Source organism: Thamnophis sirtalis, unplaced genomic scaffold, assembly GCF_051295495.1.
Source record: "Thamnophis sirtalis isolate CommonGarterSnake01/CBP01778 unplaced genomic scaffold, rThaSir2_p1.2 scaffold_3, whole genome shotgun sequence".
NCBI lineage: Eukaryota > Metazoa > Chordata > Lepidosauria > Squamata > Natricidae > Thamnophis > Thamnophis sirtalis.
This window is the reverse complement of record NW_028261383.1, coordinates 164,414,201-164,428,702: the sequence shown is the minus strand read 5'-3', so window position 1 is coordinate 164,428,702 and position 14,502 is coordinate 164,414,201. Positions and strand designations below refer to the sequence as shown.

Here is a 14,502-nt window from a genome sequence, read left to right as displayed (position 1 = left end):
AGTCAAAGGGGAAGCCAACAGGAGGTTGCAAACAGTGATCATGTGATGGCATGCTTAAGAACTGTATGGGACTTGCTTAATGATAGTAGCCAGACACGCAAGCACTGCCATCATAAGTGGTGTGGTAATGTGCCATCAGACTTTACAACAATATTACTTAATGAAAGAAATTCCAGTGCCAATTACTATTGTTAAGCAAGAACTACTTATATTTGCCTAAGAAGCAGGTCAAAAAGGAGCCTCTCTAGTCCTGTAAATTCTCCTTGCCCTTGATAAATTTGGGCACAATGATTAATAATTAACAATATCCAGGTCAGCTATACTCCTGGACAACTGAAGTTGTGTAGGAACCTCTATTCTCCAAGTTACAATTAAGGCGTAAAGCAAAGCATTGTCAGACTTATTTACCTGGTTGACAGGAGATACAAAGGCCATTTGTGCCACGTATTAGCTCCATGGTATCCTCATTAACTTTCACCAAGCGGATAGGATATACATTTGGCAAAATCCGGCTATGGAAGCCACAGGCTCCCACCTGTCAAAAGAGTAAAAAATATTAACAGCAAAGGAGGCCTCCAAATGCTGCATTCATTTCTCTAAGGAGGTTATTATTTGCTAGGAAAATACTCTGTAAATTTCCAAGCTCTACAGAATGGTGAAATGTCACTTGAGGGGAGCAAGCAAAAACAAGAACATTGGGACTGGCCTGCCCCACTTGAGCTGGCAGAAGGGGCATTCTGCAGACCCCATCAATCAAGGCCTGCTGGCTGGCAGAATCCAGGAGGATATTTTCTGCCATGGTTCCTGCCTTCTGGAGCGTCATGCCCCTTGGAATGAGACCTGTTCCTACTCTCTTGGGTGTCTGTAAGAACCTCAAAACCTGGCTCTGCCAATTGGCCTGGAGCCCTGATTGGGGAATATTCTATATTGGAGGTGGTTAATGGTGTAGCAAAAAGATTCTAGCTCCAATTAGTAATATTGTGTTTTTAACATTTAATCTCTGTTCATTTTAATATTTAATGTTTTAATGTTTTGTATCTTTGTTTTTATGATGTTTGTAAGCCATCTAGACTTGCTCGATAGTGTGATGGGTGCATATAAATTAAATTTATTACATTTAAATGCTTCCTATCTCCCTCTTGAGCATCTCTGGGTGGCTTACAGTATCTGAAATAATACGAACAACTAGAAGGTTAAAAATACTAAAACAGGGAGCATTAAAATTAAAACATTAAACTTAACAGCAAAGTAGATAAAAAGGACCACTGCATACATGTGGAATCTCCATCTAATCTACTAGCCACCTCCCGAATGGGATGTTCCCATTGGGGCCCCAAGTTAGCCTGCTTAGGCTCTTGGCAATTTGTATTTAAAATTCAGGAATGGGATGTAAATTTGAACCCAGAATAAAACAGCCAAGTTTTCTCCTCCCTGTATTATATAGAGATTTTAGGAAAAACAAAAAAAGAACACTTTGCTTTTCATTTTCTGTATATCAATAAAATGTGCAGACTAAAGTTTCTAGTGCTACCGAGCACAGCAGAGGAAAGACTTGAGATCCGGCATAAGGGGAAAAAAAGGTCTCCATAGTTCCTTTACTTCTAATCAGGAACATTAAGGGATAGAATACATTGTAACATGTTACTGCAATCCCAGTTTTTGCAATCTGTAAATTAAACAAATACTGATAAAAGCCAACAGCATCAAAGAGAGAGAATGCTATTAGCCCTGAACTGGCAACAAGCAGTACAGGGTAGTAACTGAACTTGCTGAGAGTCAACAAATTGTTGTCATATCTACAGTAATAGTGACCTTCTCTGTGAAGGGATTTGCCTACTAATCCAATCACTTCTTCAGTGACTTTAAAAGCCCAGCTGTCTTCCTTCATGCAGTCACAGAACTGTAGAGCTGACATCCAGCCAAGAGGTCTTAAAGGGCACACTCTTTCATTGCAGATAGGTAGCTATGCAAAAAATGGTACATTCCCAGGATGCAAAAATTAAAGCTGAAAGCTCACATGCTACAGATTTTGCAAACATTTGCCCCAAACTTGCATGAAGAGCTTGGTTTTTTTAAAAAGTATCCAAAGTATAAAAAGATAACGTCTCAATTTACCTTTCCATCCAGATTAGCAATGCTACAGTTACACTCAGTAGCGCCATAGAACTCCCCAATCTGTTTGATTCGGAACCGCTGTGTGAAGTCTTCCCAAATGGTGGGCCTCAAGCCATTTCCAATAGCTAGCCACACCTGGTGCTGCATTTCTGCCTCCCGCACTGGTTGGTTCAGCAGGTATCTGCAAATCTCCCCAATATATTGAATGATCTTTGAAAAGCAAGAAAGACATGATTTTAAAGAGTAACCTGGCAAAGCCCCAAGGAAATTGGATAATAATGCAACATATTCAAGGTGCACTGCATCTTGATCCAATTCGCTTAAGGTGTTTTCCTGGCTTAAAATGAAAAAAGTAATTGAGTTTGCAAAATGCCAATAGTTCTGTTTTGTTTATAAAGCCAATTTGTTTATATAATTAGAATATTTAGAAGCATCATAAATGTAATCAATCAGAAGCAGCAGTCTGTTTAAACAAGTATTAATGAAATATTTGCAACTCGTAGATTGAAAACACTGTCTTAGAAACAGGAAGGTTTGCTTTTTCTGAGACAGAATTTGTTAATACAGCTATGTATTATTTAAACACTTTCTTTTTCCAAACTAAATTTCTGTTCATACATCGATAACTAATGAAAGATAACATGTTGACTATGGAATCATTAAAAAAAGTACTGCTAAATGTTCATATGAATGTATCAATATTTGCATTCTCCATTTGAAATCCACAAGATAGTTACAAGTTGATGAGGATGCCAAGAAAACATTTTAAAAAATGATTTTAATGTTTTTACTCTTTTATTACTATGTGAACTGGCTAGGGCAGGGGAGTCAAACTTGTAGCCCATGGGCTGGATGCATCACATGCTGGCCCCACCCCTGCCCAGTTTAGCAAAGGGGGGAAAAGTCCCGATATGTCACGTGATGACACCTTGACAACATGAGTTTGACACCCCTGCCCTAGGGTTATTCTATATACGATGGGAAGCTAAAAAAATCTTTTAAATCAATTACACGTTAATTGATTTAAAAGTATTATCAAACCTGCTTTCTATAATTGGTAATAACAGTGTTGGACTCCAACAGGTGGAAGAATGCCAAGTTTTCCAAAGTGCAAGAAATGTTTTCTGCTTCTTATTTAAAGGCAGTCTTTAGCAACAGCACTTAGGCTTATTTATCACTTTACAGTGCTTGCTCTCTCTAAGCTGTTTACAGAGTCAGCCTATTGCCCCAACAATCTGAGCCAAGGTGGTGCAGTGGTTAAATGCAGCACTGCAGGCTACTTCAGGCTGACTGCAGTTCAGCAGTTCAGCTGTTCAAATCCCACCAGGCTCAAGGTTGACTCAGCCTTCCATCCTTCCGAGGTGGGTAAAATGAGGACCCAGATTGTTGTTGGGGGCAATATGCTGACTCTGTAAACCGCTTAGAGAGGGCTGAAAGCCCTATGAAGCGGTATATAAGTCTAAGTCTAACAATTGCAATCTGGGTCCTCATTTTACCCACCTCGGAAGGCTGAGTCAACCTTGATCTTGGTGAAGTTTGAACTGCCAAACTGCAGGCAGCCAGCAATCAGCAGAAGTAGCCTGCAGTATTGCACTCTAACCATTGTGCCACCATGGCTCTTCACCACACTAAACAAAGTAAACTGCTCAAGAATAGCCACTCTTTAATATAAGCTTCTTTTTTTTCTTCTTTTTTTTGCTTACTGGGATATTGTTCAAAAAAAGCATGCTTAAATTTGGCAATTAACAGAATAAAGACCAGGATTAAAGTATTAGAATAGAGGTTACTTCTTGTTTCAAACCCCAAAGCACAAGAAAGGTGAAGTCAGTTTGGTGCCTTGAAGAATGGCATGCACGATACTGAGGGGGAGCAGATTGACTTTTTCCCTTCTTAAGCTTGTGTTATCCAAAATGGCCACACTTACAAAAATATGGCCAGAAGAAAATCAAGGGATTTCCTATGGGAAGCTTCTTTTGCAAAGAAAAAAAAAAGTACGTTCCTAGTACGTCAGCAGATTGAAATGTAGTACCCCAAAACTACACAGCTTAACAATAGCTGTGAATCAATGATTTAATAATGATTACCCTTCCATGGTTGCTATTGCTTCTAGTCTTTCTAAATCTGGTTGAGACACCAACTGGCAAGAAGCTGGACAAAGAGGTTTTGGGAATAACCTATTAAAAGTGTTACATTGAATTGTAAGTGAGATATAAAACAGTGATGAGCTTTCAAATTGAATGGCCGTGGTCTAATTTTCTTTCGCCCTGACCTTTTACCAGCATTTGTGGCTGGCCAGAGCAAAGGAAAACTAGTTTACAGCCATTCAGCCTGAAAGCACATGACTGCTTCATTGATGCCAGCTATGAAAGACTACACCAGTATATCGTAAGCAAAGCAATTCCTCAATTCACCCTCATCCTATTACTGCTGCCTTTTTTTGGTTCTTTGCTTTTTGTTTATGTGTAACTGTCTTGCCAAGCAGCCTTCCCCAAGTTGCACTTTCTCCCACCTACTACTAATTGTGGTGCCTACAAGCAAAAGTTCAGGGATCTCCTTACTGTACACTTGTATTTCACACAGTCATCCCAGAAGCGACTGGCAGAAAATTTCTTCCTAATCACTACCGTCAGACCATGAACCACACACTGGCCAATGCCCATGATGTTCCCTAAGAGACAGAAAGAGAAAGACGGTCAGCAGGATATGCTTGCCAGAAACCCTGGGGAATATTAACAAAGAGTCTCTGGTAATGCCCCGGCCAATCTCCATCCTAAAACATTCAGCAATAATGCCAGCTTACCTGCTGAGTGGTACAATGGTAGGCAGTTATAGATTATGTCATCTGTGGTCATTCTGTAAGCATAATAACCAAAAGCAGCAATTCGGTAATATCTGCAATAAAAGGAAAAAATAGGTATCAATAGAGTTACTCTTAAGTGGTACTAGATAACACAAAAAAAATTGTGAAAATTCTTCTAGGATCAAAGGGCAGTTGTGGAAAACCAGTGATACAAATACTGGCCTGCAGTACAACAGTACTCAGAGTGGTCAGTTGGCACCTTGACTGCAGTGCATTGATACATCTCAGGAAGATATACAGGAGAAACTACAGGTCCTCACTTCACAACAGTAACTGAGTCTGGAATTTACGTTGTTAAGTGATGCAGTTGTAAAGTGTGATATCCTAGGATTGCATCGCTTAAGCAGTGGCAATCTTGGGAGTTGCTTTGTCATCGTAAGGATGGTGGACGATTAAGCAAGGACCACAGGTGACTGGAAGTTGTGAATTCCTGCCAGTTTCCAAAAAGCAGTCAATGAGGGACCAAGGCAGAAAACTGTAAACTTTGGTCAGAACAAGCCTTCCTTAAAGTGGCTCACAAACAGGACAATGAGTAGGTGAATGTTATGGGATGTTGCAGGATGGCGAAAGGTTTTTTTTTTCCTGATGCAGCATCTGCTACAAGACCAGGGGGTAGGTAGTACAGTACAGGAGTGGCTAGGCAAGTGGCTATCTGCCCCCCCCCCCTCCCAGGGCTCAAACACCCTCCTGGGAGAAAAAGCAATAGGAGTGGGAATGACTTAGGAGATTGACTTGTGACCTTTCTTGCCAGCTGTCCCATTGATTTTTGCCTGTGGGAAGTTGGCAGCGAAGGTCGCTAAATGAATAGTTGTTAACTGAAATCACTTGTACACTCAATGATTCAATTACATAAAGACAATGGGAATATTATTTGAGATCTCAAGTCACCCAAAATGATGCTGCAAGATAGAGGGGAAAGGTATTTTTTTAAACCCTCTTTTTTGATGAGTAACTTTTAAATCATTATTTAGTTAAAACTTCTCTTTGTCCTTTTAACTCTTCATCTATTTACTTTACTACTATTGTTCAATTAGCCTTTATCTGTTTCTCTCTGGGTAAAGAAATACAAAGCCGAACCAGATCTTGTGAACCCAACAAACTCTATCCAGCCTCTTTCCCAAGAAAGTTGCAGTTGTACTTTTACAGGGCAACTGCAGCTTTCCCGTGTGTTCTCCAGGGTCCCCCACTGTTTGTGTGAACATGGCATCTCTACTATTCATTAAAGTTTTCCACCTTTTATAGGCTTTTGGAGAAATTTCGAGATTCTCCACAGAAACAAAATGGTAATACCGGGGGTGTTTGCAGGTCTGTGTGTCTGTGTGTGCATGCATCTTCCTTCAATAAGCGAAGTATCCACACCACAAGGCCTCCTTCATTTGTCCACATATTAAAAATCTCCAGAAATAAAAATATTGAATATTGGCAGATAACAACCAAGGGCAGGTACTGTTCCTTACCTACTGTGCACCACAATGGCAGCTTTTGGCATTCCGGTTGTTCCAGAGGTGTAAATGTAGAACAGCCGATCTAGGAAGACAGCACAGCAGCAAGGCTGAGTTCAGTTTCTCATTGTTATTTCTACTTGACAAGTTACTCATCTCAGGGAGACAGCTGCTTTCAATGCAGAGTACAGATCAGTGGTGGGTTTCAAAACATTTTAGAACCTAGTCTGTAGGTGTGGCTTTTTTTGTGGGAGCTTGGCGGTCATGTGACTGGGTGGGCGTGCCCAGCTTAGAAAATGTGGTGAAACTCACTTAATGACGCTCTTGCTTAGCAACCAAAATTTTGGGCTCAATTGTGGTCATAAGTTCTCTTTCTTTCTTTCTTTCTTTCTTTCTTTCTTTCTTTCTTTCTTTCTTTCTTTCATCTCTCTCTCCCACTTTCTTTTTCTTTGTTTTCTTTCTTTCTTCCTTTCTTTCTCTTTCTGTCTCTCTCCCTTCCTCCCTCCCCCTATATTTCTCTCTCTCTGTGTGTGTGTGTGTCTGTCCCTCTCTCTCTGATTCTCACTCCCTCTCTCTGTCTCTCTCTCTCTGTGCCTCTGTCTGTCTCTCTCTCACACACACACTCACACACACACACACACACACATACTGTGGTCACCTTGTTGAGTGTTCAAATCACATTTGAAACACTCAGCAACTGGCCTGCATTTATGTTTTTTTGCAGCATTCTGCACTCATAGGACCAAAATATATGGTTAAAAGTACCTGGCAGCGGCATTTTTCCCTGGGGGCTCTGCAGAACATTCCAAGACTGATGCCATCACATCTGCCCTCTTCGGGGACAGGTCTTCTTCAGAAGGACAAGTCCCCACTGATCCTCTCGCATTCCTTGTCTTCCACCTGCGGCCTCACACCATGGAAAACATAGGGACGCGCACGCCCACACAACTACAGCCCAGAGCAGGACCAAAGTCCCTCTCCCAACTGGCCCTTCCTCCCTCGGAGGGCTTCAGAAGGAAGTTTCTGCTGAAGCACAGGCGAGTGAAAACAAGTTCCTGTCATTACGAAGTCTCCGGGGCTGTAATTGTATGGGCTATGTGCGCACGCCTATGTTTTTCATGGTGTGGGGCTGCAGCGGGCAGACAAATGCGAGAGGACCACCGGGGCCCATTCCCGGGGGGAGGGATTGTCTTTCCGGATGGGATCCGGAATCATCATCGGCTGCGCAGAGCCTCACCGCGGCTCCACACCATGAAAAACATAAGTGCTCACACACAGCCCATACAATTACAGCCTCAGAGACTTCGTAATGGCGGGAACCTGTTCTCACTCGCCCGGGCTTCTGCAGAAGCTTCCACCCGAAGCCCTCCGTAATTATGAGGGTGTGTGCGCCCCTATGTTTTCCACAGCATGGGGCCACAGCTGGAAGAGGAGGAATGTGAGAGGACCTGTCCCTGAAGTGGGCAGATGTGGTAGCATTGGTCTTGGGATGTTCTGTGGAGCCCCCCAGGGTAAAACGCCACAGGGGATGGCTTCTTAACCAGGCAGCTGTCAAGAGAGAAGAGGGCAGTGCGCGCCCGTGGGCTTGTGCAACAACCGCTGCACAATCCCACGTGGCGTGCGCTACCCTTTTCTCTCTGACAGCCACCTCGTTTCCAATGGAGGGGGTGGGGATTGGATGTGTTTTCCTCCCTCTGCATGGATTTCCCACCCACTATTGGTAACAAGGCGGCTGTTGGCAGGGCAAGCCTGGTGCGGACAGGCAGGGCAAGCGAGCAATGACTGGGTAGGCGGGGGGAACGAGCAAGGGGGCAGGCAATGGGAAGGAGCATTCCGGTATGCCGCCTCCGGAAGAATGGGTACCGGAGGACACGCTAAATTTGACCAACCAGCACCCGCGTACCGGGGCGTACCTCCTGAAACCCACCCCTGGTACAGATCCAAAACCAAAGAAGGTTGGGAAATCTCCCTGAAAATAGTTCACAGCCCAGGTTGTTAGAACCTGTTTAGCTCAGCTGAACCAAGTACATAGCCCTAAAGGTGAGGTGTTTTTTTTAACCTCCATTTCTCTGTGGAACTAGGCCAGGACAATGAATAACAAGAATCCAGAGGAAAGGTCGCATAAAACCTCTCCCTGTACCACACCCTAACACCCCAGGCCCTTTTCTCTCCTCACCAGAAGAAGGTCTAATTGCCAGTCTAACTCCAACATACCATCTAATCCCTTGGTTGAAACATGAGTTGGAGGAGATTTCGATGTCTGCGCCAGCAGAGGGTCCAAGTGCTTGGTATCTGGAGGGCAGGATTCAGGTCTAAAATCTCCAGAACAGAACTTGGACATATTTTTCCCCAGGATGCCATTCACTTCAGAGATTGCTGCAACATAAAATCCGTCCTTTTTATTAAAATTTTAAAATAGAGGCTGCCCATTTCTCTAACTGTAAGAAAAAAAAAATCAACAACAGTATTCAAATTTTGATGACCCCCTCGCCGATTACATCTGCCTTGCAATATCTTACCACTATACCACACACTACCATATCCTGAAAAGTTTTGACTTTTTTAAAACTGGGGTATTCTTGCTACTCTTTCCCAGCGTGGATTGGAATTGTCTGTTTTCAAAAAACAAAATTTGCAACAATTGCTGTTTTTCTACATGCAGATTAACACTGCAGTTCTTCATGTGGCTACTATTACAGCTGGTCCTCATCTTACAACAGTTCGTTTAGTGGCCATTCAAAGTTAACATGTGACTCGTGACCATTTTTCACAGGTATGATCATTGTAGTATCCCCATAGTCACGTGATTTACATTCAGAGGCTTGACAACAGATTCACATTTATGTCCGTTGCTGTGTCCCAGGGTCATGTGATCCCCTTTTGCAACATTCTGACAAGCAAAGTCAATGGGGGAGCTAGATTCGCTTAACAACTGTGTTACTAATTTAACAACTACAGTGATTCACTTAACAAATGTGGCAAGAAAAGTCATAAAAATGGATAAAACTCCCTTAATGAATTTGTCACTTAGCAACATAGGCTCAGTGGTGGTCATAACTTGAGGACTACATGTATATAAGATTACATAACTACCGGTAAATGTTATAGTTCTTTTTTAGTTACTATTCTTTCAAGCCATGCAGGCTTCAGACCCTTAACTGTCTAAAGTCCCATACTGGATCATATGGAAAGAGACTGTTTTGAGTGTTTTATATTCTTTCTAAATCCATTTACTCCAAAATGTGCACGCATGCACACCCATCTCCCCAGTGCTGACTGCACTGTATTCTGGGAAGTAGAGTGGAAAACTGTTGTCTAAGATCTTAGTATGCAACAATCTGGTTTCCATTTGCTTTATGATGAGCAGTATTCACACAAATGATGTAGAATTTCTCCCCTTTCTTCTGCTATATCAGTGAGCATATGTCAGCTTTGCTTGAAATGAACATTTCATGAATAATTCCCCAATTAAATCCCAAAGGTTCTTTTTTCATGTTTTCTTCTTTGAAAAAAAATCGCTTTTCATCTAAGAACCTTCTTCAGTTCTAACTTGAGTTAGAACCATGACTTGAATGACTAAGAATCTTCACAGCTATGCCCAATAATGACAAGTGCAAAGAGGTCATTCACTTTGGCAAACAGGCATTTTGTCTAGATAAATTAATTCTGTTCTCCTTCCTAGACTAGAGTTTCAAAGCAAGGATGAAAACAGTGGAGGTTAGGAAGTCAAACCCAAATCTACACATATCATACCTGCTGATAGCTCCCCGCCAAAGATGATGGCTTTAGCCCCTGAGGTTTTCACACAGTAAGTCAATGAATCAAGTCGCAAGTTGAAGTTGATGAGAGCTGCCTCAATACCCACTTTAGCCATGCCTAACCAGAAGCCGACAAACTCTGGTCGGCTCTCCATAAAGATAGCAATTACATCACCCTCACGAAAGCCCTGCTGGTAAAAGAAGTTGGCCACAGAGTTGGAATATTCATCCAGTTGCCGGAATGTCCATTTGTCATCAGTAGCTTCATAAATCAAGGCCACTTTGTCGGGGTATTTCCTGACCACCTTCTGGAATACCTTGGGAATATTGCTTTTGGCTTTCCTGTGATGATACAGTTCATATTTGACCCGCAATAGCACCGAGAGTCCTCTGAAAAAGGAATAAAGAAGTATTAATTATTATAGTGCTTTCAATTGTTTGAGGCATAGAGGCAATGCATGAGACATCTGCTTGGTCAGATCCGCAGCCATCCTGTCAAAGAATCTGATTTTATATTATTAATACCTTTTATATTGTAACTGGCCTACAATCATATCCAGGCCAAAGCTATTACAATGGCGTATCCAGGAAATCCCCCAAAAGAATACATTTTAGATAAATTTGTAGAATTTTTGTTTTACTCTATTTATTCAAAATTTATTTTACTTCACCAGGGGAGAAAAAGCTCAACAACCCATATAAACACTGATTTAGTCATCTATTACTATGCAGTTTCAAACATTGTGGCAATTCAAAGGACTAAAAACTAAGGAAGAAGGGAAATTAAGATGCTCAGAATGTGATGTAAAACTCACATTCCTGAAATTAAATCAAGCTCATTTCTGAATGAATGAATTTATTGCTGCATTTTAAAAATATTTCCTAATGTAGGAAATATTTCTACATTAGGTGTAGAAATGTTAAAAGAATGCTAATTGCTTGCTATCTGGGAAAATCTTTCCCTGAGATAAATAGAATACCTTCATAATTAGAAAGGTAGCACCGTACAAATTGATATATGGGAGACAGCTACAGCAGTTTGGTTTGTTTGTTTCAATTTATAATATATAATCCATTCATCTCACATTTGTGACTCTGGGCAGCTTCAAATTAAAATATAAATAATACATAAAGGAAAAAAAAAAGAAAAAATATACCATCCATACAAAATGTTAATAAAAACAACAAAAAGCATAGAATACAATCACTGGAATAGCATGGTAATTTTATGGGCTTCACGCCACTTTCTTATTCCCAGACCAGGTAGAAAAACCACAGAGGCCCTTCTTGGTAAGAAAGAACAATGAGGTATAGATAGTATCACCACTGGATGGATTCACAAATGGCTGACCAACCACACTTAGCAGGTAGACTTCAATGGAACTACATCTACATGGAGGGAAGCATGCAGTAGGGTACCTCAAGGTTCAGTCTTAGGCAAGTATTCTTCAATATCTTCATAAATGATCTAGATGAGGGGATAGAGGGTGAACTCATCAAATTTGCAGATGACATCAAGCTGAGGGGAATAGCTAACACTTTAGAGCAGGGGTAGTCAACCTTTTTATACCTACCACCCACTTTTGTATCTCTGTTAGTAGTAAAATTTTCTAACCACAATAATGGTGATTTATAAAGTAGGGAAGTAACTTTAGCTTATAAAATTTATAAAGCAGAGTTACAGCAAACCCCTACTGCCCACCATGAAAGCTGGAACGCCCACTAGTGGGCGGTAGGGACCAGGTTGACTACCACTGCTTTAGAGCACGGGTATCAAACTTGCCACATCACGTTGCTGTCACATGGCATTTCACAATGTTTTCCCCTTTATGGAGCTTGGGTGGGCGTGGCCTCCATGTGATGCATCTGGCCCGCAGGCTGCAGTTTGACACCCCTGCTTTAGATATAAGACTCAAAATTCAAAAGGACTTTGACAGTGGACACAGGACCTTATCCAACAAAATGCAATTCAGTGGTGAGAAAAGCAAGATCCTACACGTAGGCAAGAAAAACCAAATGCACAAATATAGATGGTATCTGCTCAACAGCAGCAACTGGAAGAGAGATCTAAGTGTGCTAGTAGACAACCACTTAAGTAAGAGCCAGCAGTATGCTGCAGCTGCCAAAAAAGCTAATGCAGTGCTAGGTTGCATCAATAGGATTGTTTCAAGATCACCGTTTGCATTGCACTGGTGAGACCGTACTTGGAACAGTGCATCTAATTCTGGCCACTGCAGTATTAAAAAAAAAGATGTTGAAACTCTAGAAAGAGTGCAGAGAAGAGCAACAAAGATAAGGGATCTATCTGGAGGCTAAAACATAATGAACAATCGAGGGAACTAGGTATGTCTAATCTTAAGAAAGAGAAAGAGGGTAATATGATAGCAATCTTCCAGTACTTGAGAGACTGTCACAAAAAAGGAGTCAACTTATTCTCCAAACCACTTGAGGGCAAGACAAGAAGTAATGGTGGAAGATCATCAAAGAGGGACCCAACCTAGAACTGAAATTTCTTGATAATCAGGCTTGCTTCTGGAAGTTGTGGGTACTCCACGACCAAAGGTTTTTAAAAAGAGACTGGATCACCATTTGTCTGGAATGGTATAGGATATTTTGCTATGGGCAGGGGGCTCGACTAGAAGACCTCCTAATCACTTCCAACCATCTTATTATATGTCCTATGTTCCAACTTCAAGGCCTTCCAGGAGGTAATCAAAGTCAGGGCCAATCAGATCTCAAGGGGAATAATGTTTTATAGGGCAAGTGCAGTGGCAGAAAAGGCCCCAAGTCTCATCAGGTGACACTTTCTAGTGGACTGAACCCTCAGCAAGCCTCTTCTGCTGAACCCGATAGAATGAGTAGAAGTTACTGAAGAGAGTAGTCATTCAAATAACCCAGTCTTGTACCCTGTAGGGCTGAGATTTAGAGCCAGTTTCATTTTTGAATGTGAGAAAGAAAATCTCAGGAGAATCTTGCTGCTTTTAGCAGATGAAAGTGAGCTAGTTATTATTTGGGGAGGGGGGATGGCTAAGCACAGACAGCAGTTATGCTGTGTATTCAGAGAAGCTGACCATTGGCTTACCTGAAGGGTCGTTTTCTGAGCGTTGCAAAGGAGAGTCCAAACATGGGTTAAATACAGCCAATCTGCCCAGGACTGAATTGAAACTTCAAGCCACGACTCTGGTGCTGATCATCTTCAGTTTTTTTCAGTGAAGGCGTGGAACTGTTGCGCGCTGCTAATTCCAATAAAATATATCCAAACGAACTTGTAAGTATATCCTCTCAGTTAGTTCAGAAAGTCTGCATGGAACAGAGAAAGACCCCAGTGTGGGGTTGGACTTTCCTTCGCAGCACTCAGAAAACGACTCTTTAGGTAAGCCAATTGTCATTTTCCTGGGCGCTGCTCTGGAGAGTCCAAACATGGGACATACCCAAGCTAAATGTCACTAGGGTGGGAAACTGTCGAGGTCAGGGTCTCTCCGCTGGTATGAATGCCCTGAAGGACATGTCTCCCAAAAGCCCCTTCCGCTGAAGCAAATCTGTCCAATTTGTAATTCAAAACAAAGGGAGACAAGGAAGTCCAAGTGGCCGTTCTGCAAATCTCCTCTATTGGAGCATGAGTCGCCCAGGCCGCCATCATGGCGGCGCTCCATGCGGAATGTGCAGTAATATGGCGTGGCACCGGCCTAGACTGGAGTACGTGGGCGAGGGTGATGCATGCTCACAACCAGGATCCAATGGTAGATGAGGAAAGTTTGCGGCCTTGGGATGCAGGTTTAAAGGAAACAAAAAGCGATTCGGAATGCCGGAACGCAGCTGTGCGTTTGATGTACTTGCGGATCGTTCTACAAACATCTAGCAAATGCCACATTTTCTCCTTAGGATGTTTAGGATGTGGACAAAAGTCTGAAAGAATGACCTTCTGGGCCCGGTGGAACCAGGAGTTGACTTTAGGAATAAAGGTCGGGTCCAGTCGGAGGATCACCCTGTCAGGTTGTATCAGACACAAGTCCTCTCGAACCGACAGGGCTGCTAGTTCTGAAATACGTCGAGCAGAAGTGATGGCAATCAAAAAGGCAGTTTTCAACATCAAATGCTTAAGGCTGGCAGACCGTAGCGACTTGAATGGTGGGCCAATCAGAGCCCGCAGCACTACATTGAGGTCCCATGACGGGTACCTGTGGACAACCGGATGCCTCAGGTTGGTTGCGCCTTGCAGGAAACTACAGATAGTGGGATGACGACCAAGGGAGGAATGTTCATCTGGAGCAAGAATTGTGGATAATGCAGCCACCTGACACCTGAGTGTGTTAGGCACCAGACCCTG

At 42.3% G+C, this 14,502-nt stretch overlaps 1 protein-coding gene across 1 annotated transcript in view; it reads right to left on the bottom strand.

The window, feature by feature from the left end:
- SLC27A1 (solute carrier family 27 member 1) overlaps positions 1 to 14,502 on the bottom strand; it is a 37,211-nt gene that overhangs the window by 7,489 nt on the left and 15,220 nt on the right. The window contains exons 3-9 of the mRNA XM_087710688.1: positions 10,171 to 10,565; positions 8,632 to 8,793; positions 6,433 to 6,502; positions 4,916 to 5,007; positions 4,674 to 4,783; positions 2,116 to 2,325; positions 409 to 535 (exon numbers count right to left, since the gene is read on the bottom strand). Coding sequence (XP_087566814.1) covers positions 409 to 535; positions 2,116 to 2,325; positions 4,674 to 4,783; positions 4,916 to 5,007; positions 6,433 to 6,502; positions 8,632 to 8,793; positions 10,171 to 10,565 — 1,166 coding nt within the window. The remainder of the gene's footprint in view (positions 1 to 408; positions 536 to 2,115; positions 2,326 to 4,673; positions 4,784 to 4,915; positions 5,008 to 6,432; positions 6,503 to 8,631; positions 8,794 to 10,170; positions 10,566 to 14,502) is intronic.